The sequence below is a fragment of the Curcuma longa genome, chromosome 9 (genome assembly GCF_044706935.1).
Source record: "Curcuma longa cultivar G26 ecotype Majalengka, Jawa Barat chromosome 9, ITB_CL_G26_1.1, whole genome shotgun sequence".
Classification (NCBI taxonomy): domain Eukaryota; kingdom Viridiplantae; phylum Streptophyta; class Magnoliopsida; order Zingiberales; family Zingiberaceae; genus Curcuma; species Curcuma longa.
In genome coordinates this window covers 4,618,770-4,644,238 of record NC_133869.1, presented here as the reverse complement: position 1 = coordinate 4,644,238, position 25,469 = coordinate 4,618,770, and the positions used below count along the sequence as shown (strand labels likewise).

The 25,469-nt window shown below is 37.4% G+C and overlaps 3 protein-coding genes, 2 non-coding genes and 1 pseudogene across 5 annotated transcripts; 3 read left to right on the top strand and 3 right to left on the bottom strand.

Annotated features, from left to right (window-relative positions):
- Nucleotides 1-81: 81 nt before the first annotated feature.
- Nucleotides 82-1,593, bottom strand: LOC141834423 (ALA-interacting subunit 3-like). Its single transcript, XM_074721768.1, has 5 exons — nt 1,515-1,593; nt 658-716; nt 495-569; nt 308-424; nt 82-216 (listed from the first exon to the last, which is right to left on the bottom strand). The coding sequence occupies exons 1-5, from the start codon at nt 1,591-1,593 to the stop codon at nt 82-84; spliced, it is 465 nt and encodes a 154-aa protein (XP_074577869.1).
- An 867-nt stretch (nt 1,594-2,460) lies between these two features.
- Nucleotides 2,461-2,541, top strand: TRNAL-AAG (transfer RNA leucine (anticodon AAG)). Its single transcript has one exon. It is a non-coding gene; the product is annotated as a tRNA-Leu (tRNA).
- A 70-nt stretch (nt 2,542-2,611) lies between these two features.
- On the top strand, nt 2,612-2,685 carry TRNAI-UAU (transfer RNA isoleucine (anticodon UAU)). The gene has a single exon. It is a non-coding gene; the product is annotated as a tRNA-Ile (tRNA).
- Nucleotides 2,686-9,147: 6,462 nt separating this feature from the next.
- Nucleotides 9,148-17,551, top strand: LOC141834331 (uncharacterized). Its single transcript, XM_074721708.1, has 11 exons — nt 9,148-9,284; nt 9,362-9,478; nt 11,276-11,418; nt 11,491-11,655; nt 13,651-13,688; nt 13,775-13,825; nt 13,900-13,953; nt 14,887-15,006; nt 15,486-15,610; nt 17,139-17,190; nt 17,459-17,551. Exons 1-11 carry the CDS (start codon nt 9,148-9,150, stop codon nt 17,549-17,551), a joined length of 1,095 nt encoding a protein of 364 aa, XP_074577809.1.
- Nucleotides 17,552-18,080: 529 nt separating this feature from the next.
- Nucleotides 18,081-20,449, bottom strand: LOC141834422 (uncharacterized; annotated as a pseudogene).
- A 1,564-nt stretch (nt 20,450-22,013) lies between these two features.
- LOC141835392 (cyclin-dependent kinases regulatory subunit 1-like) lies at nt 22,014-22,675 on the bottom strand. The gene is made up of 4 exons (XM_074722850.1): nt 22,645-22,675; nt 22,439-22,528; nt 22,279-22,339; nt 22,014-22,187 (listed from the first exon to the last, which is right to left on the bottom strand). Exons 2-4 carry the CDS (start codon nt 22,489-22,491, stop codon nt 22,014-22,016), a joined length of 288 nt encoding a protein of 95 aa, XP_074578951.1. The 5' UTR covers nt 22,492-22,528; nt 22,645-22,675.
- Between the last annotated feature and the right edge of the window lie 2,794 nt (nt 22,676-25,469).

Sequence of the window (25,469 nt, the reverse complement as noted above, 5' to 3'; positions counted from 1 at the left end):
ATTACAAATCAAAGGGAAAAAAAGACTGGAGCAATTAGTCAAAATGCATCCTTGGTCCAAATCATGGACCCCTTTAATTAATCAAAATACGCACAGATTAGTCAATACAATGTTGCAGAATATTCCAACAAATAGAAGCATTAACCTGCGGTGGTTCTGATAGAAGTTGTCAAGCTCATAGTAAATATAAACAGGAGCCTTCATGTTTTTAGGCACCTGAAATATGAATTATTGCTCAATTGATACAAGTTCTTGCACAAAAAAAAGGAGAATAAAACTAAATTATATCACAAACGGATCCACTTACAGTCAAAGTAGTTAAGCAAGTTTTGTCAGTCTCACTGCTTTGGATGAATGCAAGTTTGTCATTCTGTGACTGCTGCGGAATGCATTCTGTGTCATATCTATACACAATTTCAACCACCTACATCTCAAACAAGCATGATTAACAACAATTCTTTGAGGTCTGAAATATAACAGACAAGAAAAATTACAATATCTGATGCAGACAAAGAAGCCAGTCCAATTGGGATGAAGAGAATTCCAATGAGAGAAAATGTTGATATTACCTGAAAGAAGAAAAGAGAAAATCTAGATATTCAAAAGCACTTCTCTACCTTTCAATTTAAATTTTGTGAAATCAGCATGCTTACTTACAATAGTTGGAGTTAATAAAGGTTTGCAAGCAGGAAGCTCTTGTTGTGTAAATCTTGAATCTAAAATTCGGAAAACATTCAACGTCAATCAAACATGAAGAGAAGGTATGAAAGGAATGGTTAGTTTCAACATTTACGACCTTAAAATGAACAAATGTGACTAATGTGATTCAACTATATATATGTATATATAACAACTTTGACATAACTTCCCAAATCATGGCAAAAAAGAGGAGGAGGATTCAAATAACTAAATGAGTTGCTTTATAATGCTAAATAAATCAACAGTGAACTTCATTTCAATTAGTAAAAAATTCTACTCATCATAGTAAATGTGCATGGAAAATAATTGCTAACTTTTCAGGCATGATAAAGCACTTTAGCTTGAACATTTTCACACAAAAACACTTTAACATCAATCCAATGCCAAACCACTAGAAAATTTTTCTTATTTGGCGCCAAGGAAATCGTCCCATAGCACAAAAAATAATTAAATATCAGTTAACTTAATGTCCCACGGCATAAAAAAAAATCAAACAATAATTTTAACTTCTGAATCAATTTTGTCTATTGAGAAAGAGATCATCTAAGAAGGAGTAGGATGAATTAACTACAGAAGACAGATAACAAAGATGCATATCCACGATCCAATTCACACTAGAACAACCACGTTCAATCTGTAACAGACTGAAACAGAACAGCATAATTACCCAAGTGAAAATGCATAAGCAACGATATAAACCTCGATACATTGTTTTATACCATCAAAATTATCGCACAATCCAATATCATTATGGACGGCATCTAATCCAATCAACCTACAGAAACAAACAAGCATTACATCAACAAAAGACGTACATTTGGGTTTCTTGGACTTCTTCCTTCGCTCGACCACGGCGGCGTCGCCTTCCGGCGCGGGATCCGCCTTAGGACTCATGCGTATTAGGAGATTGAGATGGAGAACAATAGGAGATCGAGGAGGATGGAGAAGAAGGAATGCATCCAAAGAGGCACCCGAAACCGAAGGAACTCGAGCGGACCAAATCCTCCCGAGGAGAGAGAGAGAGAGAGAGAGAGAGAGAGAGAGAGCCTTTCGATTTGGGCAAATCCGGAATTTAGACATAAGTTAACGATTTTTAATGGGATTAATTTTATTTTGGCCCCTAAATTAAGGTTAATGTCAGGAATTATAACTTAGAAGGGCATAATTGTAAAGTAAAGGATCCCATTCACTTATTTGAATTTGGGTATAATGTAGTATAATAGTTGAATAATTCCTCATATATTTAAATCATATATTTAAATCATATATTTAAGGGGTTTATTCATTCAATTTTATTTGACATAATTCACTCTACTATCAAATTTGAGCTATCTTATAGTATATAAATTTTTATAAATTAAGTATTTTTATATTTGATTATAAAATAAATTAAAATTTGGTTATTTCTTTTTCAACTTTTATAACTCATGGGATAGTAAAATCAAGCATAACATTGTTGGTGAATAAACACGTGTCGTGTTGGCAAACAATGAGCATTATTGACAAGTAGGTTGAATTGATCATATATATGACTCAAAATTAATTCATAAATAAGAAGTTATATAATTAAAATGCAAAAGTTATTAAAATAAATTTGACCAATTGATACAATTCTAAAAAAAAGAATAAAATGAAAGTTTAGCTAAGTCTATTTTTAAGTTACATTTACATCAAGTATATAAGAAAATATTACAAGTTTTAATGAACATTTAAAGGGAAAAAAATAGAAATAAAATAAATATATTTGTTAAAAAATGACATGTTGGGATGGCCGAGTTGGTCTAAGGCGCCAGATTAAGGTTCTGGTCCGGAAGGGCGTGGGTTCAAATCCCACTCTCAACACTTCTTTATTTTTTTGTTTTTGACACAAATAAATATATTATATTACATATAAACATTTGAAAAGCAATGTGGTCCCGTAGCTCAGTTGGTTAGAGCGTTGGTCTTATGAGCCGAAGGTCGCGGGTTCGAGCCCCGCCGGGACCACCTTTTTTATTTTACTTTCAACGCTCAAGTCACCGTGTCTTCTCTCTGTGTAAGATATCGGGTTCGCTGCTCCTAATATTTGGGGTTTTTTTTTTTAAAGTTATTAAATAATGGGTTTTTTTTAACAATTTATTAAATAATGGATATTTTGAAAATTACGCAAAGTGTTTACATAAGCAAATGAGCGAGTCGGTAAGGGGTTAAACAAACTGAGCATCAAATTTCAGTCTATGCAAATTGTAGCCTGCGTTTAGCAACAAAAGAAGACATGGAAACAATGAGTTGTAGAAAATAACAAACAAGAATGCAAACATTTTTCTCAACAATAAACTTAAGCACATTATTGACTATGCCGCCATGAACAATAAACTTTATCTAAGAAGAAATGATCAAGTTTGTTATAACATATGTTGAAGAATAAGAATTAAGCCGTTAAATTGATGTTTGTCAAGAAATAACACGTACCAATGATATATATATATATATATATAGTTGGTATGGATTGGTACGTCTAGGTCAAGAAAATTAAGATCTGATCTCATTGGCACCGACATGACGAGGTAAAGCTCGATCCCATAGTCAACTGGCTCAACTCGGTGCCCAACCCCCTAGCTTGCTTGGCGCATCATTTAACTCAGCTCGAGACCCCACACTCTAAGTCTGAACTGTGGGAAAGCTAGGTCCGAGCTAACTAAAGTCTCGAGCTACATCTCGGCCAAGTAGTATGAGTCACATCTCGGTCTAGCATTCCTAAGTCATATTGCGATCGCTTTAGTCCCGAGTCTTGTCTTGACTGTTTCAGTCCAAGTATTATCTCAGACAGCCTCGGCCCGAGCTCTCCTCCCATCGGAGCTCTCTTCTCAATGACCGCCTGAGCTCTCCGACTCTAGCTCTGTGGCCAATCTCAGACTCCAGCTCCGACTGACTTCCTTGACTTCATGACCAAGCTCATGCCCGACTCAAAAATCGCCAGACCACCCAAACTCCCCACTCTAGCCCAATGGTTGAGTTGCGTCTCGGCTCCCTGGTCCACTGACCTCGTGACCTACTTTGTGCCCCACTCGGTGCCCTACTAAGTGCTCAACTAGCTCTACTCCCTTCATCCCATCATTTAGCTTGCCAAATTGTCGCCAGAAGGACACGTGTAATGATGTAATATTTGAATGCAGCTCACCTACCTCATTAATACTGCACGATGTAATAGGGCATGGTCTAGGACCGTACCGAGTATGAGTTATAGGACTCTTCACTACTACGCTGATGAGATATTCTCCTTACCAAAGATGGGGCATCTTCTTTGATAGGACAACGCCTTTGAGGAGTCTAATAATGCTTCCGCTTATCGCGGGCAAAGGTACATGCACACTCATAGAGACACTAGCCTCATCATCTATATTCCATCTTCTGTTCTTCTTCTTTCTCATCTCCTATTGGAAAGTTGCCTTGAGCATTGGAGCAACTGAGTCAAGGCACTCCTGGCCTTCGTTTTCACCCTCCTTTCTCTCGGCACCCTGCCAGTGGCGTCATCGTTCCTCCTCAGTTTGTGGATCCCGCATGGATTCGTCAACGCCAAAGTCTGGTGTATGGTGACTCATTCTGACATGATCCAAAGCAGGAACATATTTGGCGCCGTCTGTGGGAATAACTGATCCTGAATTGAGACGTTTCGATGGATGACCCCGGTAGACCAACCATCATTCTCATGACCCATGATGAGTTCAATAGGATTGTGCCTGCTGCTATCTAAACAATCTCACAAAATCAGCCCGAAGCCTCAGTGCCGCTGTCTAGGATACCAAGCATGTCTACCAAAGTGCCTCACATCCCTATTCAGAGGCAACAATCGCCAGTGAAGATGCCACGAGTAGGAAGGAAGGCGAGCGCAAGGAAGAAGGTCTCGTACGCGGTCTGCCTCCTCAGTGCGATCCTTCTCCGTTGGAATTGGTACTTCCTCTGATCCCTCTGTCCTTGTCTCCTTGAACACTTTTTCCTTTTTTAATTTCTTCTCTTCAAAAAAAGTGAAGGTTCCCATGCTTAAATCTTTTTGTCAATCTTTTTGGAGTGAGACAAGGTTTGCTTTGGTTGCCTTAGCTAGCCTATATTTCCCTAAACCACAGCAAGCAAGGTGCATATTATCATATAGAAATAGGGTAGAACATGCCCAGGGATAATGCTCTTTGGTATTCTTGGGTGCAACACTACCGAACTCGCAGGTATCCGTGTCGGTTTTGCTTCAAAACACTAATGGAAAAAGAAAGCAGGGAGATTGATTGAACTTGTCTATCGTTTGAAGTCTTCCTTGTAGAGATAACAATCTTTATTGTTAAAATTGATAACTGCATAAATTTTCAACAATGATAGCTATATAAGTTTTGTGATAGATACAATATTTACTGTATATATATTAATGCTTGCTATGTGCATTTGAAATGTTGATGAAAATTCTTATCATAGTAAATGAGCAAAGCAAGGATGTGTGTGTGTGTGATTTTTTTAATCTTTGAATCAAAACTTACATTCTTGTGTTGGAGTATAAACCATAATGGAAAAAGGATCAAGGCAATTTATCTGCTTTAACAAAAGAATCACAAGATGCTTGGCTCAATATTAATATTTCCTTTTTCTTTATAAATTTTGTGCAGTAAAATGGATCCGCAAGAACAGCCACCAATTCAACCGTCATCACCACGCGTTCAACCATTAGTATCATCAGATTCATCACCACCAATTCAACAAGTAGCATCCACACCGACATTGGATGTTTCTTCAAACAATCAACCAGCAACAATTGAAGTATCCAATTCTGTTCCACAATATCCTAATAAAAGGCAAAAGAGTGTAGTGTGGAATCATTTTGACAAGTGTTTGGTCAATAATGAGACTAAAGCTCAATGTAGATATTGCAAGAAACAACTTGGAGGGAAATCAAAAAATGGAACTAGTCATCTGCATGATCACCTCAAGGTGTGTCTTGGTAAAAATCAACCAGACATAAAGCAAAAGATTTTGCTAAATAACTCGAAAGGGGACATGACTTCTCGTGTGTATGAAGAAAAAGAAGGAAGGGAGACTCTTGCCAAGATGATTGTATTACATGAATATCCACTTTCTATAGTGGATCATGTGGGTTTCAGGACATTTACAACTACCATTCAACCATTATTTAAGTGTCCTAGTCGGAATACGGTGAAAAATGATATTTTGAAAATTTATAAGAAAGAGAGAAATGAGGTTATCAAAAGAATGGAAAGTGAGCAAAGTAGAGTATCTATTACAACGGATATGTGGACATCTGGTAGTCAAAAGAAAAGTTTTATGGCTATTACTGCGCACTTTATTGATAAGAATTGGGTTCTTCAAAGTAAAATTTTGAGGTAAAAGCATTACTTATAATTTTTTTCTTATGTAATTGTTATAATACTAACTAGATATATTTTTCAAATGTTATTTCAGATTTGCTTATGTGCCTTGTCCACATACAAGTGATGCTCTTACTGAAGTGTTGATGGATGCGTTCATGGAGTGGAACATTGACACGAAGTTGTGTACCATCACCGTTGATAATTGCACTACCAATGATTCATTGATTGGTAAGATTAAAGATAAGTTACTGTTATCTACATTAATGCATGATGGTACTCATATTCATATGCGATGTTGTGCACACATCTTAAACCTTATTGTGAGAATTGGATTAGAAGTGATTAAAAGTGCAATTGAGAATGTGCGTGATAGTGTGACATTTTGGACAGCAACCCCTAAGAGAGTAGAAAAATTTGAAGAAGCATGTAAGCAATTGAAAATAACTTATTCAAAAAAGTTAGGGTTGGATTGTCCTACTAGATGGAATTCTACCTTTTTGATGCTTCAGACTGCTTTGATGTATAAGGATGTATTTGCACGTTTGTTTCAACGGGAGAGTCAGTACAAGTCCTTGCCTACTCAAGTTGAATGGGAAAATGCAAAAGAAATTTGTAAGAGATTGGAGGTATTTCATAGAGTAACTGAATTATTTTCTGGAACAAAATACCCTACAGCAAATTTTTATTTTCCTAAAGTTTGTGAAATTAAGCTTGCTTTGAATGAATGGATGGATTGCTCCAATCACATTGTTAGTAGCATGACATTTAAAATGATTCAAAAGTTTGATGAGTATTGGGGTGTGATTCATCAATTGATGGGTGTTGCTACTGTGTTGGACCCACGGTGTAAGATGGAATTGATTGAGTTTTATTTTCCACTAGTTTACCCTAATGATTTTGAGTCTCACATTCAAAGAGTTAGAAAACTTTGTGAAGAACTAGTGGCAGAATATCAAGAAAGAGTTATGGAATGTAGTGAAAATGAACATTCTACATCTTCAATTAATGTTTCAGTGGAAAATATCTCAAAGTTATCAGCTTGGGAAAAACATCTTTTGAAGCGCAAAGCTTGTGCTAGCAATATGAAAACTGATTTAGTTCGTTACTTGGAGGAAGATATTTTACCCCAATGTGAGAATTTTGATATATTGATGTGGTGGAAATTAAATGGAGTTAAATATCCTATTTTACAAGCTTTGGCAAGAGATATTTTAGCTATTCCCATCTCTACAGTTGCTTCAGAATCAGCATTTAGTGCTAGTGGTAGATTAATTAGCCCTCATCGTAGTCGACTCCATCCCAAAACTATTGAAGCTCTAATGTGTGCACAAAGCTGGTTGTGGTCTGCTACTGGTCAAGGTAATAGTACTTTTATGACTTTTTTTATTTAGTGTTATTTATGATTGCTAATATTAATTTCTTTGTTATTTTCAGATGAAAATACTTCTTTTGTTTCGGATAATTATGCTACTATACTTGAAGATAATGATGTGGATGATTTAGGTAATTGTATTTTTTATTAAATTGGTAATTAATTTAACAAATCTTATAGTTAACTCTTTTTATTTTTTTCTTTTGTAGCATAAGTGGTGTCAAAATTTTGAAGAATTGAAGAATGGAAGAACTTCAAACTTATTATATCGATTATGCATTAGTTGGATGTTGTTTAGAGATAATATTTTGTTTTGGAGTTTAATGTTTGGTTTATAATGTTATTTTGTAAGAATTTTATAATATATATATATATATATATTTATTTATTTAAATTAATATTTAAAAAAAACAAGATGGGGATGGGTATGGGGATACCCATGGAAATACCCGCGGGGAAAGCCATCCCCGAAACCCGCGGGGATCCCCGAAATCCGACGGGGACGGGGACGAGGATGGTATTTAAATTATGATACCCGACGGGGATGGGGACGGAGATGGTATATGAGTTTGGGTTTCGGGGATGGGGATGGAGAAGGCTTCCCCGCGAACCCCCGAACCCGTTGCCATCCCTAGCCACGAGCTCACATCGCTACAACAATTTAGAGAGCCAGAGAATATGACATGTCCATGGAATATGCAGTGGGCGGAACTCCTCCTAGGGATCTAACCAAGGGCAAGGGACCTTGGTTAGGAGGAACAAGTGAACCAGAGGGCTCATCTTTCGCTCGACGTATCCTAAAAGAGGAGCTACCTTGTCATTTTCGAACTCCTTAGCTCGCTGACTATATAGGAGCTACAGACCCGAAAGACCACATCGGACGATTCGAGAATGCGGCCTTGGTACACTAATATACTGACGACATCAAGTGTCGTATTTTCCTGACCACGTTGGCCGAATAACCTCAACAGTGGTTCAACCAACTCCCCGTCGCCTTCATTTGCACCTTTGCGAACTTCAAGACCTCTTTCCTGTAGTATTTTGCCACCAACAAAACATTTGCAAAATGCTTATGGATCTTTTCGTTGTCAAGCAAAAGTTTCAGCAAACCCTAAAGGAATACATACATCGCTTCAATCAAGAAGCCCACGACATGAACTCAGCCGTGTCCAAGGTACTCATGAGTGCCTTTTCACATAGGTTGCTAGCATAAAACTTTTTCAGATCACTCACTGATAAAGAAGCCATCAAAAAAACTTTGATATATTGCTGAGCCAAGCCATCAAGTATGTTCATGTCGAAGAGACTCAGTCAATCCATCAGAAAGACACGGACGCAAGTTACCATTCAACGTGCAATCATCGTACCCCTGTTGTTATCCGACCTTACCTTTATTAGTGTGAAGCAGTCTAAAGTACCCCAAACAACACTTTAAGCATAGCAATGCCAAAAACGGCAACGGATTCAATTGGTCAATGGGTTCGGCTTTATAGCCTAATTGGGCAATTCTTTACTTTTGGCACTGCATTGCCAAAACGAGGCCACGTTCCTAATCAAACTTTAGTTGAAAAAGCAGACACGTGCCTTTCTCTCCCTGCGGCCGTCCCCACCATCATAACCTCCTCCTAATTCGATAGCGCCCACCGACTCCTTTTATGCGCTCCAAAACAAAACCCGAACCCGAACCCTTCTGCTTCGTCAGTTCCGCCAAACGCTTCACCTGCTCTCATGGCGATAGCGCCGTCGCCGTCCGCCCTCTCCTTCCCTTCCCTCCCCAGATGCCAACGACTCCATTTCACTGCGGTCGCCGCAACGAACCTAGCTCGCAGGGCCCTCTCGCACTGTTGCTTTGCCAAAAGGTCTAGGTATTCAGCTTACCTCTATTTTTTTTGTTCGAGTAATTTACCTTTCTCGGACCGCGTCATTTCACCTGTTTTCGCAGGAGCAGGGCGATCAAGAGCAATGAGGAGCTCTGCGATGAGCTGCGGGAGTTCAACTCCTCTGTTGGACTACCCGAGGATCGCGCGCCATCGATGAGCAAGCTTAGGGAGAATGGAAGGTTCGGCGTCATTATTCTTTTTGCCCTTCTCTGCGGCTAATTTTTTGACTCTTGGATTGCATTGGGCGACCACTGTTGTAAGACTAACTTTTAGCATCGATTACTGTAGTTTTTGTCTCATATCAGTTTTTTGTTAATGATTTGTTATTGGCTTTACTGTCATTGAAAGAGGGCGTGTGCTTAAATATCACTTATGAATTTGATTAATTTTGTAGTTTTAAGATGGTATGCACATTAAGCTAACATATATGAACATGTTCAAAGATGATCTATAAATTTTATAGTTAGATAATTTAGATCTATTAAAGTTGAAAATGGAAGTGATAAAGGGATACAAAGAAACCTTGTTAGCTAAATTAAGAGTGATTTATATAGATTGAGTTTTAATGATTATATAATGCTACATAGACTTAAATGGAGGGATAAAATCCATGTAGCTAACTTCAAATGGTTGAGATGAACATGAGTTGTAGATGTTTATTATTGGCATCCTTCCTGTTTATGTCATCTGTGACATAGTTAAGATCTTGTACCATATTGAGCAGAGTATGTATCACACACCATTCCTATCAAATATTGGCACATAGAGCATCCAATTTTTGGCAGTACATGTGTGTATTGGTATGTCATCAAGTATGGGCATTCTGTCTCTAGCTCCAACTGTAAAAATGCCTATGTTACCTTTTTTACTTCTTCATGGGCTGTATAAAAATATAAATATGTTGTATGTAAAAAGTTTACAGGTAGTATCATAAGAGATCATAAAGCTCTAATATTAAAATATAGTCATTTGAGTAGTTGAGTTAAAATTCTCAAATTTGTTCCAGTAGTAGGGATGTTGCACACACACCCTAGCTACCCATTTCTATAACCCACCCCATCACACACAATAATCTCTGAACCACACACTTAAAACTTAGTTTCTATAACTATCATATGAGAAGAGTAAAACTTATGAGTTTCCATGCATTTTTGTTATAGAGTTAACCAAAAGACTTAAATTTTGTCGAGAGTGGGTAAAATCTAGTAACAATTGGGCAAAGAATGAGAAACCATAAATGACTCTTCCAGCAAGGAAAATAAAAGCTTAATATTAAATTGCAAGTTAGAATAAAAATAATACAATATATTATAACTATAAGCTCAAAATATCTCTACTTATATAAGCTTGTGAAACAAGAAAACAACTAGACATTTATCTTGTTTTATTTTATTATATCAATTTTTTACTTAAATGAGACATGCAATTGACTCTCTGTGCTGCAACCACCCTTTGCATACAAAGTGCTATATGTATGTCCTAGTTCAACCAAGGATGGATTTTTGAGATTTTGAACTTTGTCAGGATTAATTTCTCACCTTTACCAATCAGTTGTATGATTGAATTTATCTTACCTGATGTGACTGAATTTATTTAAACAAACAAACTTCCGCTGCGTATTGTAAGCGTTGTATTAACTAGAAGCGAAAAACTTATTTTGTGCATGTTCAGATGTAAATCATTATCAAGCCATATTTGTCCTAAGTATTTGGGCCGGCTACATGAATTTTAACCCTCCTTTATGTTCTATGCAGGGGTATATCATTAGTAATATTCAAATTAATAAATCATTTTTTTATCTTTCATGTGAAAATCAATGCTTACTTATCTAAGAAGTTCCTTGCATTTCTATACTTACATAGCTCCCACACATTATTTGGTGGTCTCTGTTCATTCTTAAGAAGCTTGCTGTAGAAGAGAAGTTTCCATTGAAGATGATTATGTCAAAGTAAATGCCTTCCTTGTAATTCCAACAGGACGGATCTTGCAAATATTGTGAGGCGTAGAGGATACAAGGCAATCACAGAGCTTCTACTGAATTCAAATGGAAAGAACCACTCAGAAAAAAGTTCACAAGGAAATGAAGATTCTTCGACTGCAAAGATTTGCAAAACTGCAGGTCTTTCTCTATCCATTTTGGTTATTTTTTGCTAATTTTCTTTGTGTCGATCATATTAACCTGAAACCTTAGGAGATCAAGAGGACACAAACCTGTCTGTTGATTGTACGTGCTCATCAAACACTTTGGAGAAAGACATGATTGATTCAAATGGGGTAATTCTTGATGTTTCAGAAGAATCCTTGCTACCAGAAGCAGCAAAGTTTGTTCAAATTGGAGATTTGGACAAAATAGGAGGTATGCATCAGGCTTGTAGTCTCTATTCAAGAGGTCAAACTGAATTTGAGAATATCTTTGGTTTAGGGTGTTGTCTGAAATTGTTCTTTCTTTTTTCTGTTTTCACACTTACTGTTTCAAGCCTTTTCAAATGGATTTTTTTTGGGCCACAACCTTGATAGAAAAAATATAAACAAATGAAACACTTGCAAAGTTTCATGTTCATTACTCACTCCATAGAAGATTATAACAATAGTATTTGTACTTATAAGTAATCAATAAATTCAAACTTTTTCTGTTTTCTGAATTTAACATATTGACAATGACATGGGATGACTACATGTGTTATTGGTGTTTGTAGTGCTTAATTTCATTACAACTCAACCTTCATTACACTAAATGCTATATACTTAAAGAGAATTTTGCAATTAATGATGTGTACTAATGACTATGACATTTGAGTCGGTGCTATACCCATGTTAATTAATCAACACTCCTAGACGGATGATATCTCCTATTGTCTAAGATTTATACAATTGGAACTCAACTTATTCTTAGCTGCCTTAGGGATTTGGTACATCAATGTCAAGATTGCTATCTAGACCTTTAGGATCCTATGATCCTATTAGAACACTAAGGATCCACTACCTAAAGGAAGGATAAACACCTGTGAGTATATGATTGCCATTTCCTATGGAGATTACTCACTGCAAAGGAAGTGAATAACAACCTAAATCAGTTGGCTTGTTACTTGGTGCGATGCTCACTTGAGACATAGGTTAGCTAAGGAATAGTTATTAGTTCAAGGATGCAAGGCAACCTTGCTTTTTAGGATAAAAAGGAATAGTTGAAATGCCTCAAGTCATGTCCAAGTTCGAGGCACTACGGTGTGGAAGTAACAACCATAACCATTAGAACTTTGAATCAATTAGTTGAAGAACTTAGATATATAATAAACAACGTACTGCTACCATCAAGATTAGAATCAGAAGATAACATCTCATATCGCCCTCACTTCCAATTTCTATTTTCATTGAAAAGACATTCACAAGCTCTTCAAGATATGCTGAGTTGATTGCAGAGAAGATTGATCTATAGGGCTGTCACTAGAGCTGCGAGGACAGATCCACCAAAGGAGATGAGAGGGCTAATGAGACCTTTGCTTAAGATGATTACATTGAGGTTGATAAGAGCTATTGATAAACAAATGATATGAGAATGCCATTCCTAACTTCTTTCAGTTACTGCCCTCAGCTCATGGCATGTGCACATCTCCCATTTGTGAGGTGTGACATGATTGACTTCACTAAGAGGAGGCAACAATAACATGCAATGCCATGGATTATATAGTGTACTCAATAATGTTACATTGATCGTGTAGGAGGCCTTGATATCAAATGATGAGGGTGGGCCTAATGATGTAGGTGGAGGTGGAGAAGATGATGTGAATCATGTCTTTAATGGTCAGTTGGGTGATAGTTTAGTCGACAAAGATAATAGTAGGCTCAAGGCTCTCATACCATGACGTATGACATGCCATGATCATAAGTTTTAATGTGTTCTTTTGGTGCATTTTAAACCTTCATGCTCATGATTATACGTGACAAACATCCTTGTCGGATGGCATGTCAACAACATGATATAATTTTTTTGTTCCAAACAAAGAACAGGAATCTTTAAGCTGGAACTTTTATGTAGACCTTTTTCTGCAAGAATTATGCATCTCTTAATATGCTATGCAGTTCTAGATGTTCCTTTGCTGCAATTAACTTTCACTGATTAAAGGCCTGACTGAAATATGCTTGGAATTATAACTGGTGAGACATGAACTACTGAATTGCTGCCACTTTTGTTATAAAAAGCTATTCTTTTAATGTGGAAGCTTTTCCACAATAAATTTGAAACTGTTACTATGGAAAAGCTGAAAATATAATAGATTTCCATTTATTTGGCCTTTCTGTGTGTTTCAGATTTAATTTCAATTTCAATTTCAATTTCTTACCTATGATTCCGCAGGTGAAGACAGTGAGTTATGTCAGGATTTGACTTTCAAGGTTGTTTCAATTACATCTATTGATTTGATATGTTGACGTAGTTAATTGATATTTAACTATGTAATTGCTTTTGTTCTAATCTGTAGGCTTATGAACAAGACTATCAGAATGAAAATAATCATCTAAAAAACATAATGGCAAGATCATTTACCATTTTTGCTCTTGAATTATTGGTTTTGCAATATTGATTACTCTGCTGAAATCTTTTCAGGAGCAAAATGAAGTGGAGCTTTCACAAATAAAGCAACAAATTGAAGATGAAAATGTACTAAAATACTTCAGTAAAGTATTCTGTTATTACTCTTCCAGTCTTCCTAGTTCATATCTTCCACACTAAATGAAATTCATTCCTGCAGGTGAACATAGTCTACCTTTTCACAGAAACTAAGTTATGTAAAAGACTAGTTTAGTAAAGCTTCAGAAAATCACTTAAAAGAATTATTACTTGTTAAGGATATCAAGAATCTGTGAGCAGAATATATATTTAGTCAGAGGCATCACATTTCTTTAGGAGATGAGAGTTCTTTAAACAAATTTGTTAGGGAATATCAGCAACTAATATGCTAGGTGTATCTACTGGAATGAATTTCCTATAGTGAATATCATCACAATTTATTGAAATTTGTTTCCTTTTAAAAAAAGTTATAAATCCCAGATTGAGGACATTCATAATGCAGAACTATGATGGAAACTCTGATACAAGTATCCAAGTGTTTGACACATGATCAATAGGATTGCCAAATGTCAGCTCAAGAGTGTTCAATTAGAGTTCTAGAAGATCCAAGATAGAAAAGTTGGCCATTCCAGATGGCCAGTTATCACTCCATAAAACTCAGACACTGATCTATTTGGTCCTATCATAACTGTCAAGCCAGATAGCAACTTCTTTGGCTTCCCTATATATCCCTTAAAAGCAATACAGCTTCAAATAAAATATTCTCATATTCCAAGCACATCATTCATGCCATCAACAAAATCCAGTGAACCTAATTTATTAGTATATAACTAATGAAATCTCTTTCAAATCTGGAACTAATACTGTGGTTTTAAGATTCTTTGTGATTATGCATGCACACAATATGACTTCATTCCGAAGGTCGGTTCTAGCTTTTAATTGAAAATCCAACTACAATGACTTTTCCATTTCTTTGGGAGATTTTTAAACCATGATACAGAGGAATTTCAATTTTTTTATCAGATTGCATTAAATAACCTCTATGCGAAGGGAACAACCGAGCTTGGTGATATGAAGAGAAAGATAGCTGAGAAAGATATGGAGCTCCAAATGGCTGAGGAAAACTTAAGTGAACTAATTGAGGTCTGCCTTGTATCTTTCTTCTATCTTTTTCATTTACCATACATGTATCCTTAGCCATAATGGAAAAAATGAAAAGCCACATGAGCACACTTGGTTTTCTCTTTGAATTGTTCAGGTATCCAAATCCTTTTTACAAATGCACCAGTGTATTGCTTCAATTGGAATGTAATTTGCCCAAACCCATCATAGATTGCAGATGTAATTTACTAACTTCAAACTTTTCATTATTTGATGATACTGTAAGTGTTCTTCCATGCTTTTAAGTGACCAGCAGCATGGTGTGTGCCTATCTGATTATATTCTTTAACTTCAAATGTTATGAATGTGCTAAAATTTGCTTATGTTACTGTTAATTCATGCCACAATAGCTTAAGCCCTTTTGAGAAGCTTGATAAGCACGAACTACATTCTGTTAGAAGAAGCAGTTTTTCTCTTATAACACATATTTGATATGCTATAACATGGTTTTATTAACATAGGTTCATATAGATTACTGGACAGATGGTGAAATTGTAGAAGTTGCTGGTAGTTTCAATGGTTGGCAGCACAGAGTCAGAATGAATCCTCATCCTTCATCTCAACACATAAACCCAGATGGTTCCAGGTTGGTAATCAGCATTATTATGAGCTCTTTACATAAGATGTTACATTCTTTGATATGCTGTTTTTTGTGCCCTTATGAATTTGTTCATATTGATATGTTCTTGTCAATTTAGTGACATTCTTTCAATGTGGTGTTGTAGCTTGCTTCTTTATGCCTTTTCTTTTTTAATCAGATTTTTTTATCTTCAATTCTCATGTGAAGCAAAGTGCCAGGTGCCTATGTCCTGGTGGCTTATTTAGGTGAATTGAAACAGTTTGGAAATTCTATGTAGAATTTGATGTTGGCTCTTCAATGTACAAGGCCCTCAAAATAATTTTTTGAAAAAATGAATTGGGTATCCGGTATGCAATAATTTACTGACATTCTTGATCAAAGAAACAATAGTTCCCTACTTAATGCGCATACATTAAATAGAGACGGTGAGATTTATTTTCAAAAAAAGTAATGCAAAATAGCTTGTTTTGCTTCAGGTATATTTTGGACTTGCAAATTTAAAGAGGGTTTTTTCTAATTATAAAAAAAAATTATGTATATGTTTATTGCATGGTTTGAAATAAAAGGAAGGCCAAAGAAGACTTAGTTAGCAATATGATAAAATAAGATAAAATTTATTTAAATATAGATGATGATATAGTAGGGGATATACAACCAACTCCATCTAGTGGGATAAGTGTTGATTGTTGTTATTGTTGTATTGCATAATTTGAAATCTCATACTATACCAAGCGGAATAGCTGAAATATATTGATCGAATAAATTATCAAAATTTAGTATTGCTTGGTAAAGAAACAATTTCTCTTGTGTCTTTGTGTTAATCATATTGGTGAGTATTGTATTACGCCAACACTTACATCCCTTGGTATGTTATAACACAGGTCAAGATAAATTAAGGTTATGATAATTTTTTCCAAGAAAAAACATAGTTCTAAATGTGCTTAGATAATTGTTTTTTTCAAATTGTTGCAAAATGCCTTTTTTCTTTGTAAAGTGATTTGATTATCTCTGGGAACACTTATAATTTCTCCATAGGAGACAGCTCCAGTTAGCTATTGGAAAAAAATCAAGTGGTTTTCAATTCATGCCTCTAAATTTATTATTTATCTCAAGCTAAACCACCTAAGATCCACCCTAATTGAATATCTTTGACATCTCTACTATTGAACTTGTTTACTCCTTTGATAACTTGGAATAAGTTGTCCGAGAAAAAGCCTGTATCATTTTGTGTTGGAATTTGTTGGAATGGTAGATTTAAATACTGTATTGTACCAATAGTTGACTCACTTTGGCACTTGTCAACGCATGCCTAGATGAATTAGTATTGATTTTACATTTTTACTCCTCTAATCCCTTCTACTTAATTAGATACCTGTTTTGGTAATTTACGTGGACCTAGTAAATTTCCATTGATCCACCCGAGGACATGAAATTTGAACCCATGTGTCAACCTCTTTGCTTTAGTTGTGTCTGCAATTGCATGCTCTGGATTTTCTAAAACATATATATCTTATTTATCTGTTTTTTTATGCAGGAAACCATTTCTATGGACAACAGGGTTGTGGCTTTATCCTGGAGTTTATGAGGTTCTGGGGATCAATGATTTTTTTTCTTCTTTGCAACATGATATTCCAAGTTTTATAAGTCAGTTTTTTATATTTGTGAAAATTATTACAGTGAACCATCATCATCATCTTTGTAAACTTGCATTTCAGAAACTTATGATAAAGATTTTAAAATCACTATGATGTATATTTTTTGTATATCATTGTTGTTTCTTGACAAACATCAATTTAATAGTTTCATCCTTCTTCTTCAGTATATGTTGTAACAAGCTTGGTTATTTCTTCTCAGATAAAGTTTATTGTTGATGGCCATTGGCAAATAGACTATCAGCGAGAGATCATTTCTAGTAGTGGCATAGTTAATAATGTGCTGAAAGTATAGAGGCCAATGAGGCAGCTCGACTAGCTACCGAACTGAGGTAATTCGATACTAAGCCAAAATTCTCATAAAATTTAAAACCTTTCTTGTTGGCCAGTAGAGTTTAATCTTTTTAGTTCGAGAAAAACGTATGCATTCTTGTTTGTTATTTTCAACTCATTGATTCCATGTCTCCTTTTGTTGCTAAATGCAGGCTACAATTTGCATAGAGGAATAGTAAAAAAGAGGTCAGAGCCCATGCTCCTTACTATCTTTAGAGGCAGTGATTTGTAGGATTTTGAAGTATAATTGTATATCGTAGAAGCCGAGTAGAAAAGATGAGTACAAAAATGTTAACTGGAGAGATTGCTACCTCTAAAAAAAAGTTGCACACTTGCAATAGATTAGAAGATGAACAGAATGTTTGCACAGCAACTCTAAGCAGAAGCCACACAAAAAGTTGAGCTTGAAATCATGGGCAAAAGCCCTTGTTACACAGAACATAGATTCTATAATTCAGTTCCATTTAAGACTCAATTTCAATTACAAATGTTCATGTAAAGCAAGCACAAATCCTATCAATGAGTAGGATGTATTTGATTCTTGTGCTCTTCTTAATCATAATTGCAGCCATGAATCCCCAGAAGCCAAACACAAATCCAGGGGCAAATCCAATGAAATACCATATTCTTTCATGTTCATTCATGTCCTCTTCATTTCTGACTCCGTTATCAATGGCCGGACTGTCGTCTTGGCACCTGATCTCCAGTGGCTCCCCACAAAGTTCAGGGTTGCTGATGTAGGACAAATTGGTAAAGGTTCGAAGCTGAGAGCCGGTTGGTACTTTCCCAACAAGATTGTTGTAAGATAGATTCAAGACGCTGAGAAAATTTAAAGCAGAGATACTCAAAGGAATTTCTCCAGACAATTGATTCCTTGAAAGATCAAGCGATTCTAGTTGACTCATGAACCCGATGTTTTCTGGTATGTTTCCTAAGAAATGATTCGAGGACAGGTTGAGGAAGTGAAGGCCACGAAGATTTGTTAACTCTTCAGGAATCCTGCCGGAGAGATTGTTATTGGAGAGGTCAATGCTAGTGACAAGAGCAAGCGAAGTGAAATGAAGTGTTAAATCCTTTGCGACTAAGATGATGTTATCCTCATTAAAGATTTTAAAGATGATGTTCTCCAAATGAAGGCCATCAAGCTCTGCTGGATCGTGGTTTGTGGAGCTAAAATTAGCAAAGGAAGCAGGTAGAGTCCCAGAGAGAAGATTGTGAGCAAGATCTAACACTTGGAGAGAAGGGATCGATGATAGCCCCAATGGGATTTCACCTGTGAACTTATTATACCTCAGAGAAAGGACCCTCAAGGACAACAATCTCCTTCCGATCCAACTTGGTATGGCACCAGACAAGTCATTCCCACTAAAATCAATAACCTTGAGTTTTCTACAATGTTTCAGGGCCGAGGGAATCGAACCAGACAGACTGTTGTTGCTCAATCGCAGTGACTGAAGCGTGGCTACAGACTTGAATGTTCTGGGAATGCCACCGGATAATTTATTGTTGGAAACATCAATGAGACTCAATCTCGATGAACTGCTCCAACAATCTGGGAGTGCTCCTGACAAATCATTACTGGCGAAGTCCACAGTTTCCAGAATCTTTGCTGCACAAATGGAGGATGGAATGCTGCCATTCAGTCTGTTGTGGGACACGATAAAAAACTGAGCTACCAAGCTTTCTGGAATCAGACCTGAGAACGAATTGTGAGAGAGATCCAACACAGTGGGCTGGCATTGTATGTTCGGAAGCAAGCCTTCAAAGTCATTGTGACCCAAATTTAATGCTGTATATTCAGCCCTGGAGCTTTCTATAGAACGCCGAAACCAATCCGGCAGAGCACCTGATATTCCATTGTTCGATATGTCTAAGCTTTTAACTTCTGTTTGGTTTCGCAGCCATGAAGGAAATCTGGGTCCAGAGTTGCAGGAGAACATGTATATTCCACTGGCCTGAAATGGAGGAATCCAACCTTCACTCACCTCGACTGACAGATTGTTCTGAGACAGATCCAAGACATCTAAACTCGTGAGATTGGCGAAGTGAGCATCTGTGAGGACTCCAGCCAAGAGGTTTGAAAACAGGGTTATGTACTTCAATGCAGATAACTTTCCCAACGATGCTGGAACTGAACCATTCAATTGATTGGAACAAAGGTCGATGTATGCCAGTCTGCTGCCTCTTCTGCATCCAGATAGTTGTTCGAAAAAGCCAGCGAGCTCCCCTGTGATTCTGTTGTGTGAGAGAGTGATCCTGCTCAGGTTGCAGAGGTTGCCCAAGACGCCTGGTATGGCTCCAGCAATTCTGTTATTGGACATGTACAGAGCTTGTAAGTTTTGCAGGTTTCCAATGCTTTCTGGTATCTCTTCGCTGATGTAGTTATGGCTTAGATCCAAGGAAAGAAGATGGGAGAGATTGCCGAGCTGGTGGGGAATTCTCCCTCCGAATGCAGTAGAATAGAGATGCAGGTGTTGTAACATGGTCAGAGATCCAATCGACTCAGGAAGTGGAGCTCCATGGAAGTTGTTGCAGCTCAAGTCCAGTTCGTGTAGATGCTTCAGATCAAATAATGAAGGGTGTACCTCGGCTCGAGCTCTGGGTCGTCGTTCTGTGTCGCAAGCAGAGAGGTCGAGCTTTACGACGTGGCCGGTGATGTTGTTGCAGACGACGCCTTCCCAGCTGCAGCAGTCAGGGGTCCTCCATGGAGGTAGCTTCTCGTCGGCGACTCGGCATCAGGGACGCCGGCTCTCACGCTGAAGAGGGCCTGCCTCTCCTGGTCTATGCAGAGCTCCATGGATTTGGTGGGAAATAGAAGAAGAGTGATGAAGATGAGATGGAGTAGAGGATTTGACGCCATGATCTTACACAGAGAGGAGAGACTTGCGTGCCTGATGATTTATGAGCATTAGCGATCAATCATTTAAAATAAGAGAGACTTGACTTGACGTGATGCTGGTCGGCAATTTATGAGCATTAATCATCCATTTCATTCAGACTTGAGTTGACGATGGTCGGCAATTTATGAGCATTAATTATCCGTTTCGTTCAGACTTGAGTTGACTATGCTGGATTGGTCGCCGTATGCATTTTTCGATTTATCCTAATAGTCGATAGGAATTTTCGTGGGACCGACCGACAGGTCCCGATTAAGTCAATGAAATTGATTGAGATTTATCATTTTTTGAGTTGCCGATGGTCGGCGATTTATGAGTATTAATTATGCATTTCATTCATTTAAAATTTAATTAAGTTATGAAACCTCTTTAATTTATCTTATTTATTAAAATATTATTTTAATTACTATTGTTATTCAATAAATGAAAATAATATAAAATAATGATACTATTATAAAAAGTAATAATCTATTATTATTAAACGTTCTAGTAATATTCATATAAATGTAATTAACAATCTGTTAATTTATATAGTGGATATGATTAAATAGCAAAAATTAAATGTAATTAACAATCTGTTAATTAGCAAAAATTATTTTTGCCCAATTTTCACTGTGCCACCCAAGGACATGAAATTTCAACCCTCGTGTCAAACTTTTGTCAAGTTATTTTGCATTGCATCTGCAATTGGATGCTCTAATTAAATTCGTTTAATTTTTAATTAAATTATTTAAAAATTAAACTCGTTTAATTTTTAAATGAGTCATTTTAAAATTGAACTTGAACCATTCACGAACTATTTAATTTCGTTATGAACTGAACTCAAACTTAAAAATTAAAGCTCGAATCAAACTCAAATTAAATTCAAACTTAGGGAAAACGAATCGAGCTCGAGCTTAATCCTCTTAATGTTCAGCTCGATTCGAGTACACCGCTACAAGTGGATGAGAAAATAATTATCAAGTTGAATAAGTTCGATCGGTCCAAATAGATCATCGAGCCAATTAGTTTAGGCGACCCTTGGTTGGTCTACAATCTAGTTTATCCGATGAGCTAGATGGATAGGTCAATCAAAATGTGATGTGTGGCTCATTCCCAATGAGCCAGTCAATTTGAGCGAGTGCTTTAGCAAATTTGGATGGCTTAGGCAATCAAGATAGTCTAGGGAGTTCATTGAGTTGGAGATTATACAAACCGTGTGATGTGTGGCTCATTCCTCACAAACTAATTGAGAAAATTACAAATTTCATAAACCAAATTAACAGTTGCTTAATTCTATTTCTCTTGTTTTTGTCAAATTATTTTCTTTTCCTGTCTTTTCCATTCTTATAGAAACAGTTATTATGCATCATAACACAACAGCTAAAGCATTAAAATCGAAATGAAATGATGTATTGCGAAACTAAACTTGGTTTAGACTCACTTTGCAGGCAACGCCAGTGTTCGGCACAAACAGATACGAAAGTAACGAGTTCGAGGACCAGTTTAGGAAACCCTCACCGTTTACCATCGGAAGCACGGCCGCTATCACTTGGGAACGACTTGGGCGGCGTGAGCGACGGCCGCAGCCTGCGTGCTCTCCTGCTGCTGCTGCTGGTAGCCGAGCGGGCGCCGGAAGAGCATGATGTGCGGCTCCGGGCGGTGGATCGCGTAGTGCACCCATCCCCTGCTCTGCTGCACCCCGATCGCCCGCCATTCGTTCTAATCAAAACAACTTGGATTGACGACATCTAAACAAAGAAGAAAATCGATTTTTCAGAAAGGTCTAGCGTTCAGACAGCGTTTGCCTAACCTCAGTCAGGAGGCGGTTCTTCGGGATCATTTTGGCAATCTCCGGTGGTAGAACCACATGCCTGCGGACGACAAGGAGCGACCCGTGAGAAAGTGAAACAAAATCCACGACTATTCGCGAAGGAACAAAACAATCAGATCATCGGCGAGTAGACAGCTACCTGTACTCGTAGATGTCGTCGAAGTACTTCTCGGAGTACTGGATCTGCCTCATCTCGATCTCCCTCTGCGATATACCGCCCGATCGATCGCTGCAACAAATTCGATTGGAGAACAAAGAGAAAGAAATCGGATGAACGATTAGAATTTAAGAAAACCTGATTAAATGATCGACATCTACGAGAAAATGAGAGCGATTGAAGCAAACCCTAGCGCTGAAGCGGAGAGCGGATCGGAGAGGGACGAGCATGGGAGGAAGGAGAGGAATGGAGTTCTAGGGTTTATATGGAATTCCGATGAGGAATTCAACGGTTGTGATTTGATCAGAGAGCCTTCTTTCGAATTCGAAGTGTAACGGCATCATTAGGCGTCAAATCAAACCATGTTCCATGAACCGGTTCGATGAACCGGTTGAAGCCTTGGTCCGGTTGTTTGAACGATTCACTTCCCTCGATTTGGGCGAGAGAGACGAGGGTTTGAAGGAGATCCATGGAGGGAAGCGAGAGCGAGGCGAGGCGGTGTTCGGAGCCTTCGACCTCCATCCGCAGCTATTCCTCAACGAAGTACTCAACGCCGTCGACGGCAAGTCCGATTCCGCCTTCGATTTGTGTCTCCAGTTCCGTTTCTGCCCTTCGGCCCCCCATCTCGTTTTCCCCATTTCCCGATCCGACGGGTTTCGCTTTATCCGATCTTGAAATCTCGCTTCTTTATTTCCTTCCAGGAAAGCAACGGAAATTGTCCGCAGTGGCGCCGATCGGTCCGAAGAGTTGGCTAGGGTAAGTGTGTTCAGTGCGTGCTTAACCGAAATTCTCGTGTTATTTTCTTCTATCGTGCCGGATTGCTTTACGTTTTCAGTCGTTCGTGAGCAAGGTGAAAATTTTGAACTAGAAAACCTTTCTCATTATTCCGTATGCGGTACAACTACTTTATTCAGAAGTTCGTGTTCCTTGTAATTGGTGAAAATTCATGCTTTCCTGATACTGGTCGTCTTCAAGTGGTTTTACTCAACTCTGAGCCTTGCTCATTTTTTGGGATTGTTTGAAATGACTAATCATGTTTTTTTGTGTGATTGCAACTGCTTGGAACAGTATGTGCCTATAGGCTTGATGGTACTAGAAGCTATCTTCTACCAAAGGTTAAGATTGTTTCTAATAAATGTCCATTAATCGTACAGTTAACTTTTCCTAGGATCACACAAGAAATTATGTTGGTTCCTGTGGTTCGTATCATTCTTTGCACTTTTAAATAGTTTCTACTATGATTCCTTTGCAGCATTTACTTGATCATGCTATTTTATATTTTGATTATAATAACTTATACAACAATGGTGGAGGTTTAGGGGAATTTATGGTTCAGAAAGAAAGTACCCACACTCCATTCTGGAAATACCAAATTCAATCTCCAAGCCTATGAATATAAAGTGGTATTATATATGAAAGCAATCTTATCCTCGCTACTTCCTGTTAGAGTGACTTCAAATGCCCAACTAATAATCAATTGAATAAACTACAGAAGGTACGGTCCACTCTACCAATGACTCCTAGGATTCCTAGGACTGGATTGTAGTCGATCTCATCTAGCTCCTCGAGCAACTCCTCAATGCGTTCATTGTAATGAGCCATGCTGTCCACAGAGTCAAGTGAGATACAATCCTGACACTCAAATCATCACATATATCATATCATGTTCATGGAAATAACAAGCAAGTATCCAATGTATGTAAATAGCTTACTTAAATTAAATAACTTACTTGGAAGCGGCAGCTCAGCTTGAATGTGTGTGTAGTGAGATGATGAGGGGCTCTGATACCATTCTGTAACATCCGCCCTTACGTGGGCCCTCGACGGACGCTACAGTTCTACTATTCATTCATTTCGTTCATTCAGCTATCATATACGAACAACTAAAACTTTGCTTTACAGCGGAAACATTAATTTAATAATACCCATAGAAGTTCATATATGATAAGGCAACAACAACTTAATAATAATAATAAAACTAATCTAGATTGCATGGCAGTTCTAGATTTCAAGTTCTTAACATGATAATTAAATTACATTGTTTAACATGCACATATAAAATTAATTGCATGGCCGAGGCTTGGTCAAGTCACCACCACACACATCTTCTCAGCCCTGTCCTGTCGCTTCCGTCCATTGCTTAATACCTGTTAGGATCTGCAGCATAAGAAAGTAAACTATAAGCATAAAGCTTAGTAAGTTCCTTTCCTACTCACAAAAATCCAACCGTACATAACATCATAACACTTAAAACGTAAAAGCATATCAAGAATTCATGCATCGTCCATCATTGATTATTTACTTTGCATCATAAACATGAAAAATCACCTTTCTTTTGAAAATAGGTAAACATAACCATAATCATCTTTGGGGATCCCTGGCTTGTACCCATTCATTTCTTTTGCGCGCATTCATTCAAGCGGGTACGAGGTAGCTAGTCTCGTCCCACTGACATACTAGGTCTTCTCAAATGTCCTTCAACCTAGGGGCGTTCTTAGGTACCCATCCCTTGGATCCCTTTCGGGTTCCGGTACAAGCCATTTATTTAAAGTAAAATAACTCTTTATGCTTTCATTATCATTTTTATATGAATGTTCCTTTTCTTTCATACATGGTGAACATTCACGTCTCACATATTACATACATTGGACATAGGGTCTTATAAACTCCTATGTTTAGCAACATTAACTCTAACTCTTTAGGATTAGAGTCTTCTTAGGGTTCTTAACACAACTTGTTATCATTCGTTACATTCAACATATCCCTTGAGCCCTAATCTAGGTTTGGTCAACCCTATAATCATGTTAGCATAAGATTTAGTTGTTATAAATCTTAACCCACCTTAATCTAACCCTGAAATCAATCGGAAGATCGATTTATAGTCTTTAATCGATGAGATGATCGATTCTTTTTATTCCCTCGTCACAGTGCCCTCTGTAATCGATCAACCGATCAATTACAGAGGCGTAATCGATCAACTGATCGATTACAGAGGCGTAATCGATCGGTTGAT